The sequence below is a fragment of the Pollachius pollachius genome (genome assembly GCF_949987615.1).
Source record: "Pollachius pollachius genome assembly, chromosome: 5".
Classification (NCBI taxonomy): domain Eukaryota; kingdom Metazoa; phylum Chordata; class Actinopteri; order Gadiformes; family Gadidae; genus Pollachius; species Pollachius pollachius.
This window is the reverse complement of record NC_136938.1, coordinates 16369422-16393533: the sequence shown is the minus strand read 5'-3', so window position 1 is coordinate 16393533 and position 24112 is coordinate 16369422. Positions and strand designations below refer to the sequence as shown.

General features: G+C 43.8%; 1 protein-coding gene across 1 annotated transcript; it reads left to right on the top strand.

The window, feature by feature from the left end:
• The first annotated feature begins 352 nt into the window (after positions 1-352).
• smad3a (SMAD family member 3a) lies at positions 353-23477 on the top strand. Its single transcript, XM_079736694.1, has 8 exons — positions 353-741; positions 15359-15552; positions 15909-16043; positions 16919-17044; positions 18636-18848; positions 19235-19372; positions 19632-19776; positions 21364-23477. The coding sequence occupies exons 1-8, from the start codon at positions 539-541 to the stop codon at positions 21485-21487; spliced, it is 1278 nt and encodes a 425-aa protein (XP_079592820.1). The 5' UTR covers positions 353-538; the 3' UTR covers positions 21488-23477.
• The last annotated feature ends 635 nt before the right edge of the window (positions 23478-24112 follow it).

Below are 24112 nucleotides of genomic sequence, written 5' to 3'. Positions count from 1 at the left end.
CTAAAGTCTGAATGGAGGAGGCTGACGACAGTCCTGCATTTGCATTTGGAGCAGACTTTTAGCAGACTTCAGGCAGCGGATGACTCTGAATTGAACGCAACTTCGAAGGATAAATTATAACATAAGACAAAAAAAAACAACAACGAATCAGACAACTGTTTTAATAGTATATCCATCCAAAGTATACAGTATATATCTCGTTTTATTGTGGATCGGAAGATTTCGCAACATTTAGACGTACAAAAGTGCAGACAGTACTAGGTTTCTTCGCGGAGTAATCCCAAAATCTGCTGGGCCTAATCACTCATGTCGTGTGGCTCTGCTGAGCTGAGCTGCACTCCGCAGACCGATCTCGGGCTGAAGTTGGGGTATTTTATTCGGGATGCATTTGTTTCACCAACGAGATTAGCAGACAATCGTTTGTTTCTTGTTGTTGTTGTTGTTGTTTTTTACTTACTATCCGCCTTCACTACATTAAGCTGTGAAAAAAATAATCTGCGGATCTCTCAATACTGAAAGGACTCAATCTGAACTCAAGATGTCAATCTTGCCTTTCACTCCCCCCATAGTCAAAAGACTTTTAGGTTGGAAGAAGGGGGAACAAAACGGCCAGGAAGAGAAATGGTGTGAAAAGGCGGTGAAAAGTTTGGTGAAGAAATTGAAAAAAACGGGGCAGCTAGACGAGCTGGAGAAAGCCATCACCACTCAGAACATCAACACTAAATGCATCACAATACCGAGGTATGGACTGAATGACTGACGTGTTGAACGTGACTGTTTCTGTTGAGTTGGCATGGCCATCGTCGGCTGTAACGTTGAACCATCTCTTTGTGAAATACTACATTTCTACGAAATAATGAAACCCAACGTTAACTCGACTTGTTCTTAATGCTGACTTAACAGTGACAGCATCTCCACTGCGGTCAAACAGTAGCTTGAAGTTGTTTTCATCCAGCATGCAATCACTCACTCAGTAGATATATGTATGTATGATCGACGGTCATTGAAGCTTAATTGATGTGTTATAGTTAAACTAGTAGCATAATTACTTGTAGTAAAGCGCTAGCAGGCTACACGGCCGAGCTGAGTACACTCGTAGTGTAATCCTGTATCGTTTTAGATGTGCTGATGTCACATTTTGACAACTGGTATCTTACTTCCTATCTTTATATCGAAGTCAGGCACAGCCCGACAGGTGCCCCTCGTGTTTTTTAATTTCACAGATTAGTGCACATTACTTTGCACTCTTCATTACACATCATTTGCAATAATAAGAATGGTAGCCGAAGTTACATAATGAGTGATTAATCTGGAACAGCGTGAGTCTCAGGATTCTTGTCTGCGGAACTCGCCTGGTCTTTCACATGTTTTGGCTTGGATTGATGCCAGCCAATCAAGGCTCTGTTCACATCATACACTTATAAAATATGAAATGACTGCATTGGCCCAGTTCAAATCATCAAACTGTTTGCTGGCTGTTGCTGGTCTCCAGTGCTGAACTGTTGACAAAACAAATTGACGGCTGCCAAGTGGTTCTGTAAACACAGATGTGTGTATCCGCATGGAACGTCCTTTAGTATGCAATTTTTATTCTCCACGAGTCAAGCTGCATGTCTTCTCATGGGGTGCAGATGTGGCGTTAATAAAGTCCTTCACAGGACACCTAAATAAAGTAGGCCATTGCACTGCACATGAAAATATATTAACCTATTGACGTTCTCCACCTTCTTCCATGTGGTGTACCGACAATGTTATTAAGGTTAGAATTTCATCATATGTAGGATCATCTTTTATTGTCGGTAACAAGCACCTCAGAATCTCACTACCATGAATTGGCACCACGTTTGACTGGGTGTAATTCAACCCCATGGAGGGCCGGACCACTCCCACATTCTTGAGCCACAAGTGTTGAGCATATCACACTGTGTGCAGGTCTGAACCGGTATCCGGAGCTTAAAGCTACTCCGAATATTAAACGTTCACCTCACTCCAGTTTCACATTTCCCGCTGCTACATTGTAGAGATTAGGGCTGAAGAGATGACCCCCTGATATGAGTCTAATGACAATATGAGTGTCGAAGGAGGTCAGCTCATCAAGTACACCATCTGTATTAATGGCAGCATGGTAAGGACTTTATTTTAATGGGGCCTTGTATAATCCCAAACAAGGATTGGGAAATCACATGCACCAAAATGTGCATATATTATACACATGACATGTACAGGAGCATGAATTGATCTATTTTGAGTAATTTAGCCCAGACCTATTTTTGAGGCTCGTATAGCCATGCTGCTATCAACTAGTGTATATACAGAAGGAAGGCGGTCGGACAGCAGCTGACAGCCAACCAGCCTGTTGAGGCCTGCTAATGGCCCCCCCTGATGGCCTCTATGAACTCCCCAGTGAGGCTAATCACCTGCTAGAGAGAGAGAGAGAGAGAGAGAGAGAGAGAGAGAGAGAGAGAGAGAGAGAGAGAGAGAGAGAGAGAGAGAGAGAGAGAGAGAGAGAGAGAGAGAGAGAGAGAGAGAGAGAGAGAGAGAGAGAGAGAGAGAGAGAGAGAGAGAGAGAGATGTGGTTCTGCAGCAGTGCAGCAGGTTCCTCATTGAACAGGTCAATCATAGTGTGTGCTGGTAGCCTGGCCGACCCAGCTGAGGCTCTTTTTAAAGGGGATTAAATGCAGGGTGGCCGAAGAGGCCTTGTGAAGAGTGATCAGTGCTTCCAATGGATGGAACATTCCTGGCCATCTGACGAATCAGAAATCGTGTTGAAGATCGCCATGGGATTCGAATGAAGATCCATGAGTGTTTTTTTAAACTCTATTTCATGGAAGCTGGTTGTTGTTTTTATTCATGTAGTCAATGTCCTCTAATACGATGATGTTTACGCCACAAACTAATCTCTGCTCTTAGTCCATGGAAGAAACCCTAACCCTAACCCTAACGCTAACACTGCTAGATAATAAAGATTGGTAAGCCTAGTTTCAGTAAGGCCACTTCAGAAAAACAAGGATTCTTGGTATGAGCCGTGGAAACGCCCATCAAATGGATTTAACAGCTGCAATAGTCAGAAGCAATGTAATCAGTTAGCACGGTGGGCGAGAATAGCTAACACGCTGTGTGTGTGTGTGTGTGTGTGTGTGTGTGTGTGTGTGTGTGTGTGTGTGTGTGTGTGTGTGTGTGTGTGTGTTAGAGTTAGGTTTAGGGTTAGGTATGTGTGGATGAGTCTGTGTGTGTGTGTGAGTCTGCGTGTGTGTGTGTGTGTGTGTATGTCTTTGTGCGTGTGTGTCTGTGTGTGTATTCCATAAATAAATAATATCAAATAATGTAATGTAAGTCAGCCAATGAACATTGTAATGCTTAAAGAAATAATAGTCTCTGTCCTTTTGCTGTTATTTTTAAGAAATCATATAACGTGTAATTTGTTGCCCATGGCAAAACAGGCGATCTTAGAGTAATGAGGTCAATAGAAGGTTTACTTTTTGAAACAGTATGTGAATGCAAAATGAAGGCTGAAAGTTCAAGTGTTATTCACTCAACAACAAGCAATTGTGGCTTTGTGGTATGGCCCTGCCATCTCTCATGCTGTTGCCTTTTCTCTCTGAACCTAGAGCTGAGCCTTTGCCGGTAAGGCAAACACTGGTGTGCCTAGTGCTTATCTAACAGTCATACAAATGGGCCTCAGCTTTGTGTTTGAGGGATAGATGTGATGTGTTATTGCCTGCAATGGTCGAGCTTGACATGATGACTAACACACAACTTCCCTTCTGTTGTCAAGGAGCCTAGTTGTTTCAGTTTGTAAGTGGCTTTATAACAGAAGCCCTGTCTAATATCATATCTCATATCTCCATTAAAAAGGCCTTTTGGTCTAATCACATCAATTGCATGGACTTTATTCTGACCAAGCACTTTGGTCAGAAAACCTGGGAATACAGATGGGATAATCAGGCTGTGTGTGTGTGTGTGTGTGTGTGTGTGTGTGTGTGTGTGTGTGTGTGTGTGTGTTGTGTGCGCGTGGTGTTTGTTCCTGTATCCAAACACACACCCACCAGGAATAGTACATTCTACACACCTATCTCTACACACCTAACTGTCTCTCCTCTCCCTCTCTCTCACCCTTTCTCCCTCCTTCTTTCTCTCCAAACTGCCTGGTAGGCCTCCTCCCTGGCTCCCCTCCAGGGAGAAGGTCTGGTCTTGTTCCCAGCCCTCCCTCAGGCGTTCAGGCGGCAGTCTGATTCACCTGACTGCCTGTCCCCACAGGAAGGGTGCGGAGGGAAACTCGGGCAGGAATGGAAAGATGGGAGAGACATAATAATTGTAGAGTCGTCTGCATGAATGGAAAGATGGAGGGAAGTAGAGGGAGATGTGTGAATCGATATGGATTTCCCAAAAGGGGCGAGCACATTCCCGGAGGCCATCGTCGGTGTCATTGAAGACGCCGGAAAAAAAAAAGAGAAAAGCATTTTACATGGTATTGATGGGTTCATTTATTGATGTGGTGCAGCGCGGTTATGCAATGGACCTCTTTATGTAATGTTTGCTATTTTCATCTGGTGAGTTATGAGAGCATTACAAATAGCTCTGCGATGAGAGATGAATATTCACCAGGGTAGACAAAGGAGGAGTGAGTACAGCGCTTTCATGTATCAACCAAAAGGATCTGTCTGAAACGCATTAAAGTCAAAAACAATCCATGTCAAACAAGCTTCATCTGATGATCCTGCTTAGACACCACTCACACTGAAACCGAACAATCTTATAAAAAAAAAGGGTTCACTAACATTTCTAGGAAGTCCTAACTAACACCTTTCATCCAGCATTCTTCACTTCCTTTACATAAATGGCCAGTAGCTCTTTCTTTTAGTAAGTATTCAGAATTCAAATTTCCCCTGAACCAATCCACCCCAGATCGGTAGCCATGCTGGAGGCCCCAGCCTCCAGCATGGTAGCCAGGTAGCCAGCTACCATGCTGGAGGCCCCAGCCTCCAGCATGGCTAATCACCAACGACATTGGTTTCTGACATTGAATAAACAGGCCCATTACATTGGTGAGTAGACCGCAGGCTTGGGCGGGATCACGGTATGATATCGGGGTGTTTAGAAGTACCAAAGGTATGATTCAATACCACCAAAAATACAAATGCTCTTCTTTCTATTCAACTTTTCCCGACATCTTATATATATTTTTTATATTTTGATATGTATTTTGGCCACATTTTGAAGCAGTATATATAAATAAATAGTCGCTATTAGTGTTAGGAGTCCTGCGTGTCTTGCAGTGTTATCTTGCAGTATCTGCCAACACGGGCAGCAGCACTACTCTCTAGCCTCTAAAGAGCCATCGTTTGGTCAATATTTCTGTGCTTTTCTACAAAGTACCCTGCCCTAAACAATAGGTTAACTAAAATGCAGTTAACCCGGATACATCTCACATTACAAAATGTCTGCAATGAATTAAAATCAGTGCTTAGAAGTGTATCCCGCTAGCTCTACAATAGTTACAACTTTCCATATGTGTACATTGGTGGAAACTATAACTTTAAAAAACACAAAAAACAAGAGATTATTATTATATATCACTTTGTTTTTTTCATAATATATCGTACACCCCGGTGAAATTCAGTAATGATATGACGGTATGGAATAATAGATACCGCCCAAGCCTAGTAGACCGTTCCTATGGAGCTAGCAGGCTATGGTGGGGGCTGTGGGCTTTGAACATGGTACACTACAGTCTAGCAGACAACGGAGATAGCACTGGATGGTTTTCCAGCCTTGTCGGATGACGGTAAGGTAACATCATCAGGAACCTGTGGGTCTAGACGGAAGGAGTGTGTTTAGGCAGGACAGTGTAAAGTAAACGCACACAGACAGTCAGACACGGACACTAACACGGACACACACGGACACACGCAAATGCAGACAACATATCCTACCTCGGATAGCAGTGGTGTAGACAAACAAAAATCAATGCATAGTGTTTAGTAAAATCTGAAATTGGCCTTCCTGTACACAGACATTGAGTTACTGTTTGAAAGAGGACAGAGCACAGGATTAGCCTCAGTGTAAAACTGCCTACAGATCAGAGTGCATTGCCTTGCTCGAAGGACACTTGGTCATTATGAAATTGGGTAATATTATGGAATTACAACTCTTCTCCTGTAAGACATAAATACAGTTTGTTTAGTCTACAGATTGATGAAAAGGAGATGTCCGTCCCCGAATGAATTCCATCTCTTGAATAATTAGACTCCTTCTCTCACTTTATCACTCATTTCGCTCACTCACTCATTTATACACTCCTCATTGAATTAGTTACTTGAACATACACACACCCACTCACTCAGTGAATGGTGTCCTCGGTGAGTCATGGTAGACAGAAACGCGATACAGGGGAGGTCACTGAGGGGTTGTGTGTGTCGTCTGTCTGTCTGTCTGCGTTTGTTGGTCTGTGGTTGTAATGGCAGGGAATTCTCCTGTCTGGTCTGTATCAGCTTTCATTCATTGTTTGATGTGCCTGACAGAAAGTAGATAGACCACATGCTGTCTGAAAGTGTGATACACGACTCCTTTGAATTCCAGAAGGTAAACAAGAATTGAGGTTGGCTGTTGTCCGGTTGCACATCCTCTTTGATTTCATTTTAATTATGAACTTGTGTTAAATCACAGGTTTTGTGCCTGTGTGAAGCTTGTTCAGAAATCTTTAATAACAAATAAGATCAAACATCTCAAATGTATATATCCATCGATGCAGCACTTCCATGAAGTACTGTCATAGATGTCAGTGTCAGCCAAATATGCTGTTTAATAATGAAGAGGGGTCTGCATGTCAGACGGGATCTCCATTCACACCCAGCAGTAGAGAAAAGCACCTCAAGGGACTTCACTTCAAGGAATAAAACAGGCTTAAACACATTTACATTGTAACAAATGTCTCACATCGATTTATTATTTATTCCAGAGATTATTTTTACGATATATGCAGTATTTATAATTTTCTAATTTATAAATAACTCAAATGAATGATAACCATATGTATAACAGGCTTTATTAATAATTGTGAAGGCTAGCTAGACATTTGGCAGTATGCTATGATATGATATACCGAATGGGCGATTAAATTTCGACCGTTCCTTCGTGACATCGTCCTCGGGATTAGAGAGCTAGCCTGGCAACACTAACGATAGTCGTGGCTGAGCTCACTGCGGCTAACTTTAGCTTGGCCAGTTGTGCATTGTAAAGTGCATTATAATGCACTTTTTCTGTGCTGGAATTTGATCGGGTACCCTTTGCTTTTGGGCATAAACTATAAAAAGTCCTGATAGAAAAAAGAGCCTTTCAAAGATTTGCATTTTGTTATGCAGCAACCGCTGAGGACTGTGACTGTGACTGACTGATGTCCGGTATTAGTTGATTTCAAGTTTCAAAGAAAAAAGGGATACCCAATAAATCACTCCCTGACCAGTCCGGGGACCTCATGTCGATACCTAGATGCATCGGCCATGTCTGGGGCGCCCTCGGCCATAGCAGAACAAACTGGGTTAAAAGTGACTACCTTCCCTCATCGTACGAGGCCATGCCTCGGCAGCTATACAGAGATCATGCCCACGCCCCAAGCACGCAAAGCCAAAGTCCATTCTTGATTTACGAGGCTGATTGCTTGGCAAAAATGTGTGTACCCTCTTACTCAATTACTGATATCTTGCCATAGCAACATTGAAAACATCTTGTATGCAGATATTCTAAGACTGAACACCTGAGTTGTTGACATTTTGGAATGGAAACTAATATCTAATACTTATGGTTGCTGGAGGGATTTGAAGACATACTCTCCTATTCAACTCCATTGTAACTACGATCGATGCAGCAAGGTGTCCGTGTGACTTAGTAGTGTCTTCAGAAATTGTAGCCGCGGCAAAGTGAAATCCTACCCAAAATGTTACATAAATGTATATATAATAGTGTCTTGGGTTCTGTGTTGTACTTTGCCAATAGACTTTAATTGTGTAAAAGTGTTTTAGACCGTAGTTGAACGGCCTAAAACACTTGAGGCCGATCAACTATGGCCTAAAGCCGTCTATTACAAGCTCTATGTAATATAAATTGCATAATAAAGAGCAAGATATTTATTTTTTGTTGAAAATAACAGCTATATATGCTGTTGGATTGTTTGAAAATTTTGAATTATCTGAAAAGATCCTGTAAACCCCCCCCCCCCAGCTAAATAGTTAATATAGAATAGATGCATTTGCATAATACTTTGATGTCATCAAGTAAATATCGCTTTTAGGGTTGAGTGTGTGTGTTGTGCATGGGTGCGTGCGTGTGTATGTGTGTGTGTGTGTGTGTTGTATCTGTGTGTGTGTGTGTGTGGGTGGGTGGTTAGTCAGCCCGGAGGAATGTTTTCCCTGCCTGCTGAGGCCTTGGCCTGGGTGTGGGCTGCTGTTTGGTTTGTGGCGTTTGCTCTGGGGACGAAGGAGAGGGAGGTGGTGGTGGTGGTGGTGGTGGTGGTGGTGGCTGCCAGAAAAAGACACGTTTCTCCCTCCACTTGGCCCTGGGTGTCTTACTATCTGTTGGGGAGCATACACATACACATACACACACACACACACAGATACACATAGACACACACACATGCATACACGCACACGCATACTCATAGAGTCTCATCCAGTAGACAACAAGCATGCCTTTGTTTTCTGTTTTGCTGGCTGGTACTGCTAGCTGCTGCTGCCCCAGCGCTTGCTTGGCCACAGCTGGAGTGTGTGTGTGTGTGTGTGTGTGTGTGTGTGTGTGTGTGTGTGTGTGTGTGTGTGTGTGTGTGTGTGTGTGCGTGTGCGCATGCGTGTGCGCGTGTGTGTCGGACATGCGTGTGTCTGTGTGTGTGTGTGTGTGTGTGTGTATGTGTGTGTGCGCGTGCGCGTGTGTGTGTGTGTGTGTACGTACATGCGTGTGTCTGTGTGTGTGTGTGTGTGTGTGTGTGTGTGTGTGTTAAACAACCGGACATGAAGGATGGGGATTTAAACCTTGGATAAGAGATTTGTTTGTCTCATTTCGGATAACTTGTCTGTGTAATGTGACAGATTTGTTTGATTCCAGAAATGATAGATGGCAGGTCAATGCCATCCAACAGAAGAAGACAGGTGTGTGTTTGTGTCTGGTAATGAATAAGCAGTACGCTTTGTTACATGGGGAGCTACATAGATAATACACCATCATTCCAGAATAATGTATTTCTTTCCAGGTAGCTATGGGATAGATTCATAGGCAGCAAAGAAATGTTTTACAATAAAAACAATATGTATTTTATTCCACATTGTGTTGTGCTGGTGCATAGAAGGTTCTCACAAACTTTTTCAAAGTTTAATCTCTGATCTACTACTACCTAGCATGTCATTTGATCTGCATGAAATAAGGGCCAGAATAACCCATAGTACCAAGTCATATTTTATTTGTAGAACAAAAGAAAATCCTGTGGATGTTACAACTTCCCCGAATATTGTAAACCTGTGTTTTATGGAAGGACCCTAAATTACGAAGCACAGAGATTTTATAATTTATCAACAATTTCATCACATTGAAACCAGATTAGGAATCTGCTGATTTGACTGAGCCCCGTACAAAGAAGAAAAACAAAGGCGCCTTCCTGTTTTCGACAGCTCAACAACATGTGGTGTTAACTCCTTCATTCATTGATATTATTTGCATCCAGCCGCTCTGTTATCTGAAGAAGTCTTTCATTGGGTCCCCAACTTTGAGACGTTGATCTGGATAAGCTCTCAAGGTTTCTCCTTTCATATCACCCCCGCCTGCTCCGCAACACACGCACCCCTCCCCCTTCCCGGGTTCAAGCACCCACTCCAGGGAGATGATATCACCTGTGGGCCAAAGTCGAACTTTCTTTCACACAGTTCTTCCCTTAACTACCCCCCTATACAAGAGTAAAAATCTGATTGCTTTTCCAGAGAGAGAGAGAGAGAGAGAGAGAGAGAGAGAGAGAGAGAGATTTTCTATGTGCAGGCTGGAATGCATATCCAAGCTATTAGACTCAATTGAGAGACTTATAGTGTAACCCTGTGTGGAAATCTGTGTTAAAGGCAGACCACCAAAAATGCAGTAGATAGTTACTTATATTTCCATTTTTTGTGTGTCATGTGTTGAGATAAATCATATATTACAATACAACGGTCAACTACGGTCAATATTATATAACAATATTGACCGTATTTCTTTGGTCTTTTCCATCCCAGGTCTGTTTAGATGAAAAACAAATATTTTTTGCTTCAGTTCAACAGAAGTCAGCATCATTGTTCGGTTTGGCTACATTACCTCTTCAAACCCCCGTCCACTTCCAGCACTGTATGGATGATACTGGTGGCTGATTTGAACCCAGTGGAGCACTGCCCCGTATTTCTCTCTGAATGTCGTCTGAACAACCTTCGCAGACCCAATCACTGAAGCAACACTTGATTCTCTTCACATCTATTCATCTATCCATTCCTTTCCCCCTTCTTTGCTCAGTGGGTTCCTAAACACTTTATCATTGATGTTTGTCACCTCATTTGGCAGGTTTTAACCATTTACCATGTCAACGGTAGACACTATAAGGCCCTGGGCGGCAGTGCTGTCTGTCCGCGGGGAGCGCAGCGGGCCGGCCGTGCAGACGTTTTTGAGCGCACACCAAAGCCCTGCTCCTGGGGGGGTTGGGGGCCCGTCGCAAACACTCAGTTGGCCTGAGCTACTGAGCCAGTCTGTCATGTCTTTTGTCTGGCACCACCCTGCTCTTTCTTTATCTCTTTCACCACCCTGTATTGCCCCTCTCTTCCCCTTTTATACGGCTGTGTTGTTCAGGACCTTCTCCGTGTTGTAAAGCCAGAGAGATGTTTGTGTGTGCACTCGTGGACCACGGTTACTCCATGCGGCTCCTTTAAATAGGAGCTTTTCATCAGAAGAACGCAGTGGGTCTGTTGATAATATGTGTTGTCACATGTTTTCAATGGAACTTTTTAAGTTCAAGTTCATTTGTGTGCGCGCGTGTGTGTATGTGTGTGTGTGTATGCTGTTCTGCTTGGACCACAGCCAGCTTGAACACCCACAGTGTGTGTGTGTGTGTGTCTGAATATGTAAGGCACACTTGAAATGGTTATTATTCCACACACAAATAAACACAGATTAGACAGCTCACTCTGGCTTTGTTTCAGAATGAATCTACACATTAATACAAAATTGTACTATCCTCTTCTGCCCCCCTTCCTTTTCTTATGTATATATTTTTAATTTCCAAAGCGACTTAGTTCATACACACATTCACACACCGACGGCGGCGTCGACTACGCAAGGCGACTGCCAGCTCATCGGAAGCAGTTTTGGTTAGGTGTCTTGCTCAGGGACACCACGACACCCAGCTAGGAGGAGCCGGAAGTTGAACTAGCAACCTTTCAGTTACGAATCAATCCATTCTACATCCTGAGCTAAGCCGACGCCATACACTACTCCGGGGTAGAAATATAGATCGGGACACACAGTGTCCGTTTCAGAGTGCTACAAACATTGATAGGGACTGTGCCTCTTTGGGTGTGGAGCGAAGGGGAACAGAAGCTCTGGTGGCCTGTATGTCTTGAGGGAGTGGGCCTACTGGGGCAACCTTGGAAGACCAACATTTCTTGGCCTTCTCGGTAACACCAACGTGTAACACAATCACACACACACACACAAACATACATGCGCTCAAGCATACACACACAAACACAGACACATGCACACCAGCACACACACACACACACACACACACGTGCGCATATACATGCGTGCAAGCACACACACACACACACACACACACACACACACACACAAACATGCAGGCGCCAGGCCAGCCGGTTGCATTCAGGTCAGAGTTCTTTACCCTCTGCATCCCCTCGCCACATAACTGGAACCCTTGGAAGTCCTGGGCTCCCAATGTCCATAAAGCATGTTTAAAGACAGTGAGACTCCTGCCTGCTGCATAACCAGTGAGAGAGAGACCCATTGGTGGCTGCTCTGACCAATAGGAAGGCTTCAACAGGACCGCTGGGCCCAAGCTCTGGGTGAGCTACTGCATGCTCAGGCCTGGTGGCATGATAGGAATGGCTGTGTTTGTGTGTGTGTTGGTGTGTGAGTGTGTGTGTGCGTGTGTGAGTCTTTGTGTGCGTGTGTGTGTGTGTGTGTGTGTGTGTGTGTGTGTGTGTGTGTGTGGTATGGGAACAGTATTTTCAGTAAAGGTTCCCTCCATCAACACTACCCAGGGCAATAAATCTCTGCCATAAAGGCAGTCGTTTGAATTGATAGCACTGGCAGTGTCTGGACTTGTCCCTGGGTACCGGAATATGTGTTCTGTGTGTAGTACTTGGTTCTACTTCAAGTTTACAAGGAAAATGTGTTAGGCTATAAATATCTAAGTTCCCACATGATCGTTGACGAAGTTAACCATTTTAAATTACTAAAACACCCCAAAAATATAAAGCCAGGTGGTGCGCTTATGCACAGTTGAAATCGATTGCCTCATTCGGTTGAGTCACTACTGAACAATCTCAATCCCAACTTTGCTCTCCAAATATTGCATTTCATTGACGTTCCACTCATGGAGATTGTGATTCTTTGCATTAGCAAGGAAATGAAAGGAGAGGGAGGGAGGAAAGGAAAGAAGTAGGATGAGGTGACATTGAGGTATGTTCTTGTTGTGACCATGCCAAATCTAGCGCCACATAACACCTACCGAGCAGTAGGTCTGGCAGGACTCTGTGACACATCAGTGTTGTTTTGCTTTCTCTCCCTTTCCCTCTCTCCGGAAAATAGAGTATGTCCCAGCTCTCACTGTCAGAGCCTGGAGGGTAAAAATTAGGCCTTACTGTGTTCATTGATTTGTTATGGTCAGCCCCAACCCATCAAATCAGATCAATCAGAACACATTTGCCCTCTGGGGCTTAAATCCTACTGCAACTACTATTTTCATACTAGTTTTAACAGGGCCAGTATGTTGTTACCCTAGCATATATTATGTATATTGTGTTTCAAGAGAAGAAAAGTCCACCTTTATCTTCCATGTTTATTAGCCATTCCTTTGTGGTGTTCTAGTGTCTGTTTAGAGGTTTATGAATATATCAGGCAACCTGCCGCAGGACTATACTTCTTCTGTGCTTGCGAAAAAGGTTTAGGTATGTATAAAAAAAATTGTGATAATGTTATGTTTCCCCTCCTCTAGTATGTCTCATCTTTTCTCATGAATCATGTGTTTATCTCTCTCTGCTGATTCTTCACTGATTTCCGACATCAATATTGGCGTGTTCACAATAGGCTGTCGAAAACAATATAGCCACTGCGATGTCCGGGCTCTTTGTTTTATGATGGCAGGAGTTTCCTATTTTTTTCCATGACCTTGTGGACCTGCTTGAGTGTTCAAACAAATGTGCTTTATCCCTCCCAATCTCAGCACGTCTTGCTTCGAAGAGGCTCATCTTGAAATAAACAGAAAGCTGGAGGCAATAGTCTATTTTACAATAACTAAATATGAACAGATACCAAATATTTAAGTCATCATCCAAAGCAGTGTATTGGAGCCCAATGTTGCACTTTATTTTGGTTGTGAACTGGCCATTTTTGTTTTGCTTACCCCCTGTTTTCAATATATTGATATTGGGACCTTCAGACCTCATTTACAATCAAAGAGCCCACTCTTGCCTTCATTAGCTCCAAGACATCAAAGATCCCCTGCCATGAAAATGGTAAAGGACACATTTTCTCTGATGGAAAGACAATAGCTGCCCCAGATTTTTGCTGCAGAAGTCAGAGTGTTGCCGGGTGTATTTACATCTGTCCAGCCTGACATTTGTCCTTGTTCAAAAAGCTTTCGCCTTACCCTTTGATCTTTGATCCATTTTTATCTGTGTGTTACATAAAAAGAATGAATGAATGATTGTTTTTTTCTCATGGGAGAGTGATTGATTTTACTGTTCAATTTGTTGCCACTTGGACTGACTCAATGTCTTATATTTATTCCCCCAACAAATTGGCTAAGATTAATAGATTCATCAGCCCAAAATAGTTGATATTTTCCTGCGGCATCTCAGCAAAAGTTTGTGAAACCCTGATTTATTTTTCAACTTCTCATTGAAGAAAATGCCAGGTCAACACTTCTTATAAGCTTGGCGACCCACAGCTGGGCGATCCGTGAAAATACTGGTTGTGTCAAAGCCTTGGGCTTTAAACAGTAGGGATGGGCATTTGAAGGCATATCAAGTTGAAGTTTTTCCGTGATCTGGCCTTCACTAAACGAATGTATTCGTTTTCCATCTATTAGTCAAATAAATAAGGATTCCAAATCCAATTTGTTCAATTTATTGCACAAATTGCATTTTAGTTGCATTTATTGCACGAGCCTTTTAGAAGGAGAAAAACACTTGAAATCAGTATGCTAAATCGAAACGAGTTGAAACGAAACCATCCTTTTTGACAAGATTATGAATGAACTTTATTGCATACTTAAGGCAAAAACTGAAATTAGATTAAAGTCAATTTAAGGCACAAACTGAATAGATTCAAGTAACTGAAGCACAACAGCAAAAAGTATAAGTACTGGTGGGCTTGGATATCAACAGAACTCCACTTGCAGCGCATGGGCCTGCCTCGCATTACGCATGATGCGCATACAACAGAACATCAACAAAAATATATTATGCGTAAGACGGAAATACAGTACGTCTAAAACATTTCCAGTTAACATAACACATAAGCCCACCTACTGCATCACTCGTTGTTGTTCAATAAAATGAGCATATCTACGTGTTCGGGGGATAGGCGGGTGCGGAGGCGATTTACATCAAGCCCACAGTGGAAAAGACTCTCAGCTGGAGCGGAGGTTAACGGTATAGCCAAGTATTCCAAGTATTAAATGGCATTAGTATACACGTTTAATGAACAATATGTAATTAATATAACTAATAAATATATTTAATCAACTTTAGGCAAAAATTTAAAAAAATCTGCTACAGCTAAAGTCGAATACCCACGTCATTTCGAATAATGGAATATTTTAATAACCGTGCCCACCCCTATTAAACAGTAGTTTAAAAACCTTTTGAAGAACCAAACCCGCTATGCCATACCTCTGGGTTAAAAATATGCATTTCAAGGAAAGCATTAACACACGTTTGAAATCCCCCATCCGGATCCGAAGGTCTTCCCTTTCTTTGCATTTTTAAGGTGTAGAAATCACTCTGCTGTAACTCATTCGTGAGTTATTCTAAACAAACAGTGATTCTATCTATATATGGATGGCTCCCGTGGTGCTTGGTCCTCATGGTCCCTGTGGTTGTTCCGCTCTCCGCAGGTCACTGGATGGCCGCCTGCAGGTGTCCCACAGGAAGGGCCTGCCCCACGTCATCTACTGCCGGCTGTGGCGCTGGCCCGACCTGCAGTCGCACCACGAGCTGCGCGCCGTGGAGCTGTGCGAGTACGCCTTCCACACCAAGAAGGACGAGGTGTGCGTCAACCCCTACCACTACCAGAGGGTGGAGACCCCCGGTACGCCCCCCCCCCCCCCCCCCCCCACACACACACACACACACACACACACACACTTCACCACCTCCAATCATTCTGCATCCTCATGTTGTTGTTTGGCCTTTCAGTTATTTCTGAGTGAATTCAATCTCTGACCGCCTCTTGGGAAACGCCGGTCATCAATCATTTCTTTCTTTTGGCACCAGCATCAACCTCTGATCTCGAATTGCATTGGAATTGGTTTTCACATACCTTAGCCAATCAAAAAATGGGGATCAAAGTAATTAATGTTTAACCAATAATGTTTGGATTTGCAGTGTGTAAAGCCCTGCTGACCTCTCCTGTTGTGTTTGTTTGTGGTACTTTGAACTGTGCAGTGCTTCCTCCGGTGCTGGTACCCCGACACACAGAGATCCCAAGCGAGTTCCCTCCGCTGGATGACTACAGCCACTCCATCCCAGAGAACACCAACTTCCCTGCTGGCATCGAGCCCCAGAGCAACTACATACCAGGTACCCGCAGCAGAGCCCTCTCTCTGGCCAGACCGACGCTGGAACCGCACCTCACATACACGCCAGCAGAGGATGACTCCAGTGGATGTTGCCAGTTTACTGTATACTGGTCACCGCTTTAGACCGCTGTTCCAGACCGTCTGAAGCCTTGCACAGGGCCTGCAGTGTGGTTTGATAACATGTTGGCCGCATTGACGTATCTCTCCCTTTATTTAAACATGGCGGTTAATGGACCAAAACAAACATTTTCACTGCTACAAGGTCAACTTTAGTTTTTTAACCAGTTCCCAAAAAGTGCAGCATTATTATTCATGAGTCTCTCTCTGGGTGAAATGTACTCCCTGAAGTTGATGTTTCGGGCCTTCAACACCTGGCATAGCGTGGGCATTATCACCCCATCTCTGCACTAGCAATAGCCAGACGGCTTCACATCTCTGCTCTTTCTAGCGTTGGGAACGGCCTGGTTTCAGAATGTTTTCTTGTGATTCCTTTTAAAAGCAGTACCATTGCAAATCTTTGATCTGAACTAGGCTTTAGACTCAATGAATAAACAAAATGACAGAAAGCAAAGCTCGGTTATGATATCAGCGAGTTTGAAATGAGTATATTTGCTCAGCTGCCAAACTTCCTGGACAAGGACACGGCTAGATTTCTTATTTCTCATTCAAAGTTAAGCAATACAATCTCAAACCATCTCTCCATATCCTCTTTTATGTGGCGACCGACCGACCTCTACTCTAAAATTTGGAGGTCATGACAGTAACAAATGCTTATTGACAGATTCCCGGTTAATACTTGTGCCGTGGGCTCCGCGCCAAGGTTTGATCAATCTGTGAGAGTCTGAGCTGAATCTGTTGTGTGTGTTTGTGTACCAGAAACCCCCCCGCCAGGCTACCTGAGTGAGGATGGGGAGGCCAGCGATCACCAGATGAACCACAGCATGGACACCAGCTCCCCTAGCCTGTCACCCAACCCTGTCTCCCCCACACAAAACAGCCTGGGTAAGGGACCTCACTTACCAAGACGTTTTTGCAGTGTTGAAATAATGTGAATTACGATGCTGCATGCACTGCGAGCCTGTTTATCTATTGATTTAATATTTCGACATGTTGTATCATCTTTCGAGCAGTTTAACATTTAAGTTTGAGTGGTCTGTCGGAGACCTCCATTGTTCTTATTTGAAGGAAAGTGGCCCGAACAGAAAATAACGTAGTTGATGACCTCTGTAGGATGGTTTTATTTGCTTCCACTAAGCCCAGGTTTATGGCTCAAAAGTTGCGGAAGCAAAGATCAAGATACTCATAATAATCGTTTCTACTGCTGGACCCAACGAGACAGTTGAGTACAAAAGTCTCTAGTTTCATGTGACGATGACGATTAAGGTATGGCCGGTAAAAATGTCCTTCGGGCCAGTATGCTTCAGACCCACAAAATATGCATGTGTGTGTGTGTGAGCTGATGGCAGGTGATGAAAGGGACATCTGCCTTTCCGGCACTGCATGAGCCCCAACCCCCCCCCCCCCCTGGCGAGCCACGATGCTATGTCAGCCTACTTCTAACGCCAGCACCACTATTATACTTCCATTATACTCCTTAGAATAATAATACTAAAAATAATATCCTCCACTTATTCTGTCAGGACAGGAAAGTCACCAGGGGGTGGGGGTAATAACAAAGAACACAGCTGTGTTCCACACGGCTCTACTGACCAGACTGTGCTGGACTTCAAAGCAAAGGCCAAATGTTGGCCTTGTTGATTTGCAGCGGACGAAGGGTGGGGGTTGAAGAGAAGCAAATTACCAGAACGGGGGATTGCATTGATTTTAACAAAAGCGGTTACGAATGAACCTGTAATTTTTGGTTTGGCGCTGGTGTCGGCCCAGTGCGGGTTTACTTTCCACATTTTGTATGGTATGAGCTTACTGGAAATGGTGTATAAGAGGGTTGTTAGTGGCGTAAATGAAGCGTTTCAGTGGCCTGCGCCTTAGTCCTTTCCCTTATATTCTTCCAGCTCTCTCTTTTTACCCCCCAATTCCCTCTGGTCCCTGCCATTTCTTTTCCTGACAATGTATTCCTGGAACTGTTTTCCCCCTTCTTCTTCTACTATTGCTTCTACTTTCATCATTCTAATCCTTAATCTTCAACTCTCCACCTCCTCTTTGTATGTATTTGTTGCCTTACACAGTCCATTAGGTATCCATTCTCTTCATTAACAAAGATATAGACATTGTTTCAATTTAATTCCAGACTTCATTCCAGCCAAATATAATAAAGGATACAATAGCAGTAAACAAGCAAAAATAGTAAAAACCAAAACTCATCGAAGCATTCAGATAGCGGAGCCTCCACATAGAGAGCGGTCGTGGTGAACATATTCAAAATAAGCAACTTTGTAAATTATACGGTGGAACGTCAATAATGTTGTGGGCAGTGTAAACCATGCTTTCCACCAAAGTGATTCAGAAGCAGACGACCAATCACGTCGCTTGACACAGATCGATCGATCGAGCTTGAAGCCCCTGAAGGGCTTACCATGGCGCCTGTGCGTGTCCCTCTCTTAAGAAGGTGTGTGACTCCCTCTCCCTCTCTCAGACCTCCAGCCCGTGACGTACTGCGAGCCGGCCTTCTGGTGCTCCATCTCCTACTATGAGCTCAACCAGCGCGTGGGCGAGACCTTCCACGCCTCGCAGCCCTCGCTCACCGTGGACGGCTTCACAGACCCGTCCAACTCGGAGCGCTTCTGCCTGGGCCTGCTTTCCAACGTGAACCGCAACGCCGCGGTGGAGCTCACGCGACGCCACATCGGTATGCGCCTCACAGGGTTACTTATTATGATATGGCTACACTGTTTTATGTTCAACAGTCATTGTATCCAGTCACTTTTAGTTTAGCAAATGTGCAGTATTAGTGTTAAATAAGAATATGAAATACTAAAACAATAGCATTGCATGTAATTCTAGCCATGATAATAACCACAACTAGTTTACTGTCTGTTCTTAACTCAGACCCCTACCCATAGCCATCTAGTTTGCTAAGACTCCTACAAATAGCTATATAGGTAACTTAGACCCCTTCCCACAGCCATCTAGTTAACTCAGAGCCCTACCCAATACCATCTAGTTAACTGATAGGCCTATCTTGATTGGTGTGTGTGTGTGTGTGTGTGTGTGTGTGTGTGTGTTGGCCTGCAGGCCGCGGCGTGCGGCTGTACTACATCGGTGGGGAGGTGTTCGCTGAGTGCCTCAGCGACAGCGCCATCTTCGTCCAGAGCCCCAACTGTAACCAGCGCTACGGCTGGCACCCTGCCACCGTCTGCAAGATCCCCCCAGGTGAAGAGAAAGTGTGTGTGTGTGTGTGTGTGTGTGTGTGTGTGTGTGTGTGTGTGTGTGTGTGTGTGTGTGTGTGTGTGTGTGTGTGTGTGTGTGTGTGTGTGTGTGTGTGTGTGTGTGTGTACGTGTTTGTGGTCACAGAGGGAGGATGTGAGATTGGGTGTCATGAGAACAGTAAAAGAGGAAGACAAAGAAAGTGCGATGACATTGTTGTTCATTATTCTGTTATGCATGCTGTCCCCCCCCCCCCCCGCCCCAGGCTGTAACCTGAAGATCTTCAACAACCAGGAGTTTGCCGCCCTGCTGGCCCAGTCGGTGAACCAGGGCTTCGAGGCTGTGTACCAGCTCACCAGGATGTGCACCATACGGATGAGCTTCGTCAAGGGCTGGGGCGCTGAGTACCGGTAGGTCACTGGTAGGCTGTGTGAAGCCACTAAAACAGGACGGCTAACATGGACGGGCCAAGCAGCAGCCTTGGAGGCCCGCATGTGAAGCACAGGCAGGGCAAAGCATGCAGTTCATCGACTGGCCTCTAGGTCGTTTGTGTGGTTGTAATCAGAGTGACCCGCCATCATTCTAAGTCATCAGGAAGAAATGGGATATCATTCTCGTACTACAAGGTCAGCCATGTTTTTATTTGTTTGGTAAGGGTCGCTGTTGAATATTCGTCTCCAGATTATGTGTGTCAAGTTTGGCCTTGGACTAGGTCCCGCCCTCAGTGTGCCAAATATGGATTCTTGCTGCTGGTTCCAAAAATCTCTAACAATAATGTCGCTCCATAGAAGGCAAATAGACATCCTCGAAATCAATCGATGACGTCCCGTACGCTCATCCCGTAATTTTTTTTACAGCCTAATATATATATAATATAATAATATATATAATGCACATATGAAAGCCAAACATTTTGGTTCTAGGAATGGCTATAGAAAGTGAATGACACAGCCTCCTCTGTTGTATTTTTTTTTTAAACAAAGCCAGTTGCTACAGAGCTTAAACACATGACAACCCCCAGTTCTCTTCCCAGCGTTAACTTGGATGAGTAAAGGTCCGTTCACTGCTCTACCCTCCCTAACGCTATCAGCCTTGAGATCTGTGTGTGTGTGTGTGTGTGTGTGTGTGTGTGTGTGTCTGTTTGTTTTGCGTGTACATATAAACACAGACAGGGGGAAAAGCAAAGAGGGCCGATGAGTCATTTCCCACACTGTCCCGTGGCCAGAGCATCTGCATATGCTCTGGCCACGGGACAGTGTGGGAAGTGTGCAGTACAGGACACAAACAGCCTCACTGCTAGAGACAAACCCAGGGATGCCTTGAACAAATACACGTGTGTGCCGAAACAACCGTGTCAGACTTTCCTTGTTCCGACCCCTCCCCTCCTCCACACCGTCTGACTTCACGATAGGGAGGCGTTTGTGTGTGTGTGTGTCCGATGAAAGTTTTCTCTGAGACCAGAAGTTTTTTTTAAAACCTTTTTTGTGCATGTGTGTGTATTGTATGCTTATGTATATGCTTGCATATTTCTGTGTGTGTGTGTGTGTGTGTGTGTGTGTGTGAGCGTGTGCATGTGCCAGATTGCGATTGATTGTTTGTATGTTTCTCTTTGTTCCTGGTTTAGTGATGGAGACTAGAAGGTTGTGGGACGGCTAGATATTAGAGAGAGAGAGAGAGAGAGAGAGAGAGAGAGAGAGAGAGAGAGAGAGAGAGAGAGAGAGAGAGAGAGAGAGAGAGAGAGAGAGAGAGAGAGAGAGAGAGAGAGAGAGAGAGAGAGAGAGAGAGAGAGAGAGAGAGAGAGAGAGAGAGAGAGAGAGAGATCCAGAGACTATTCTCCAGTCATGCCCAGACCCAGTGCTTGCCTGTGGAGACAGTCAGGAACCAGCTTCATGTTACTCGTCGTCTCGTGTTCCACTGCCGTCCCCAGCCCCTCCCCCCCCCCCCCCCCCTCCCCATATGCTAACACTTTCTCTGCTGCTTCTCCGACCCCCCACCAGGCGCCAGACGGTGACCAGCACCCCCTGCTGGATCGAGCTGCACCTCAACGGTCCGCTGCAGTGGCTGGACAAGGTGCTCACACAGATGGGCTCCCCAAGCATCCGCTGCTCCAGTGTGTCCTAGGCTGCACCTGTCCTCTGCACGTCGCATACCTTCGCCCCTCCACGCACAGACTAAAACTGACCCCACACACACACACACACACACACACACACACACACACACACACACACAGACCGAAATGTCTCCAGGAGTACGGAGAGTAAACAGGGCCCCCTAACTCAGCCAACATCTCGATCTGTGACCCCTCGTTCTTATTTCCAGCTGTTTGTAGCACTTTTTCTTTATCAATGAAACATGTTGTTTGTGCCAAGGGGACAAGTGCATTAAAACGGTTTCATATTTTGCCCAGATCCGTTTTACCTGGCAATACTTTTTTTTTATATCGTAGATGTATAGTTGGATAATTTGTGTATTTTTTTTTAACAAGAAAGTGCTCTATTGTATTTCCCTCCGAAATGTTGTCATACAAATGTATGTTTTCTTAAAATTTCAAATTAAGTACATGTTTATATTTTTTCAAACATGTATTTACGTGTTTTTTTTACCGTCATGGATAGCGATGTACAGTATTGACATCTCTAATAACTATTTTTGATGTTTCCATAAATGGGAATTAATAGAAACAGAACATTTGCATGAATGTCAAAAGATCAAACATGCATTAAGGCGGATGTTGCCACCCATTGTGAGCGAGCTGCGAGTGAAGGATCCCATTTAAAATACATACTTGGGCTACATTACTAACTCCTGCTCAAGGCTCCTCAACCCTTTATTTCTAACATGATTCATTCAACCATCAGGATCGGCCAGGATGATGAAGATCCCCCTAGAGACGCCTACTAAGTAAGCTGTTGTTATCATATCACTTCAATGTCCTTATCTAATTACAGGAAGGCCTGTATAAGTAATAATTAAAAAACTGAATATTTTCATACATACATTTTCTAAACACCGTTCAACAGCCCTCTAGGCAGAAGGGTTAGCAGAAGTATGGCTCTGCCTCAGCAACCAGGAGTATTGCTTTGTTTGTGGTTTTTGTTATACTGTCATTGTTGATATTGGCTCTTTGAGCACTCAGGACTGGCAAGAAAAGCTGAATTATGTATAGAAATCCTTGAATAGAGAAAGGCACATGCTTATTTTTGTGACTCTTTTAAACTTGAAGTCTATTTTGCTACAAAGTGTTTTTGTATCACTTTATGCAGATAGTGTCCTATTTATGGTATGACTTGCATTTTGGGTTACTCTTGCACTACAATGCAACATGTATGTACTGCAACCAGGTATACAGTAGGTGTGGGTGAAGAGGAGAACAAGGCAGATGCATTGGCTAAAGGGAAAGGTTTAAATATAGTAGTGGGCATATTATGTACATCACCTCACAGAATATAATGCCGATCATGTCCAAGCTTCTGTGCATGTGTGTATACAGCTATGTGTCTTTGACTGAGTTCAGATGCTAAGCAGTTGTACAGGTAATGTTTTTTTTAGCAGCAGTAGAACAGCACAAAGAGACTTCGATTTTCTTTTTACTTTGGGGGCAGTTAACTGTTGGCTTGGTTGTCAAAATGGTTATCATGCCATTGTGCAGATGGCCTCTGAAGTCCCTATTTAAATGGAAATCATAATAGTTATGGGCAATATTAAGAATTAGCCCGAGTTCTGGTCTCAATGCTAGCCCAGTGGTGCTAACGTTTCATGTTTTCATTGATTTGATCACATTTTTAAATTGTTCTGTTCTTATGTATATTGTTTCAGATAAAGTAGTATCTACGCTTCTGATTCAGCCTAGCTCTCACTAGAGGTGTACCAAACATCATTATAATGATGAGGATAGCCTCTTTGAGTCCTATTGTCAAATACTTACACCCTAGAAGGTATATATTGCAAGCAAATTATTAATTGTATACACTAGTCCAGTTTATTTTTTACTGTATAATGTACGTATTTGTGCTTCTGTGCTCTGAAATGTTATTTTGTATGAAAGCTAGGCTATATCACATATATTTCTTTGGATCTCTTTATGAAAGGTTAATATGACACATTTTATCTTGGTTTGCTATTGTTTATAAATAAATAAATTACATATGAAGCTGTGTTCTCTGTATTCGAAAAGTTAAGTGAAAAGGTTGTAATAAGCGGTCACTTAACAAATAATGCCAAGAAGGATTTTTCACAACTACTATTTTTTCAACTTTTATGTCTTAATGATCTGAATACTGATCACACTAAACTAATTCAAACTGTCTTTACGTCCACCCTGTAGCCATAGTTGGGGGATCTCTTGGTTGATGGTGCAATAATTGGCACCATATTCTGTTCCTGACAGTAGGCCTTCTCCTAATTATGATCTAAATCCCTGGCAGGCTAGTTCTTCACTTACTGCCAGGCATGGGGTTCATGGGAACCCCATGCATTCTGCAGACTGGGGGAGGCGATGAGGCGGCGTGTGGAGATGAATGGACGCTTTGTTTAGATGGCCTACAAGATAAGGCAGTGCGTCAGGTAGACAGTGACTAAGCAGCTAAGACTATTTTAAGCATTCTCAGGGCGTCGCTGAATTGAGTTTCCTAGACTTATCAGGCCTATTGAAAATGTCAGGACAGAATAACACAATAGGATGCTATACTTGATGTACACAGAACAGTTGTGTTGCAATGATAACAGTTTGTGTGTCGGTGTAAG

Coding starts and splice junctions, on each gene's coding strand:
- smad3a (XM_079736694.1), top strand. CDS start 539: ATGTCAATCTTGCCTTTCACTCCCCCCATAGTCAAAAGACTTTTAGGT. Junction 15,553..15,908: donor CCAGAGGGTGGAGACCCCCG/GTACGCCCCCCC, acceptor TGAACTGTGCAG/TGCTTCCTCCGGTGCTGGTA. Junction 17,045..18,635: donor CCCCACACAAAACAGCCTGG/GTAAGGGACCTC, acceptor TCCCTCTCTCAG/ACCTCCAGCCCGTGACGTAC.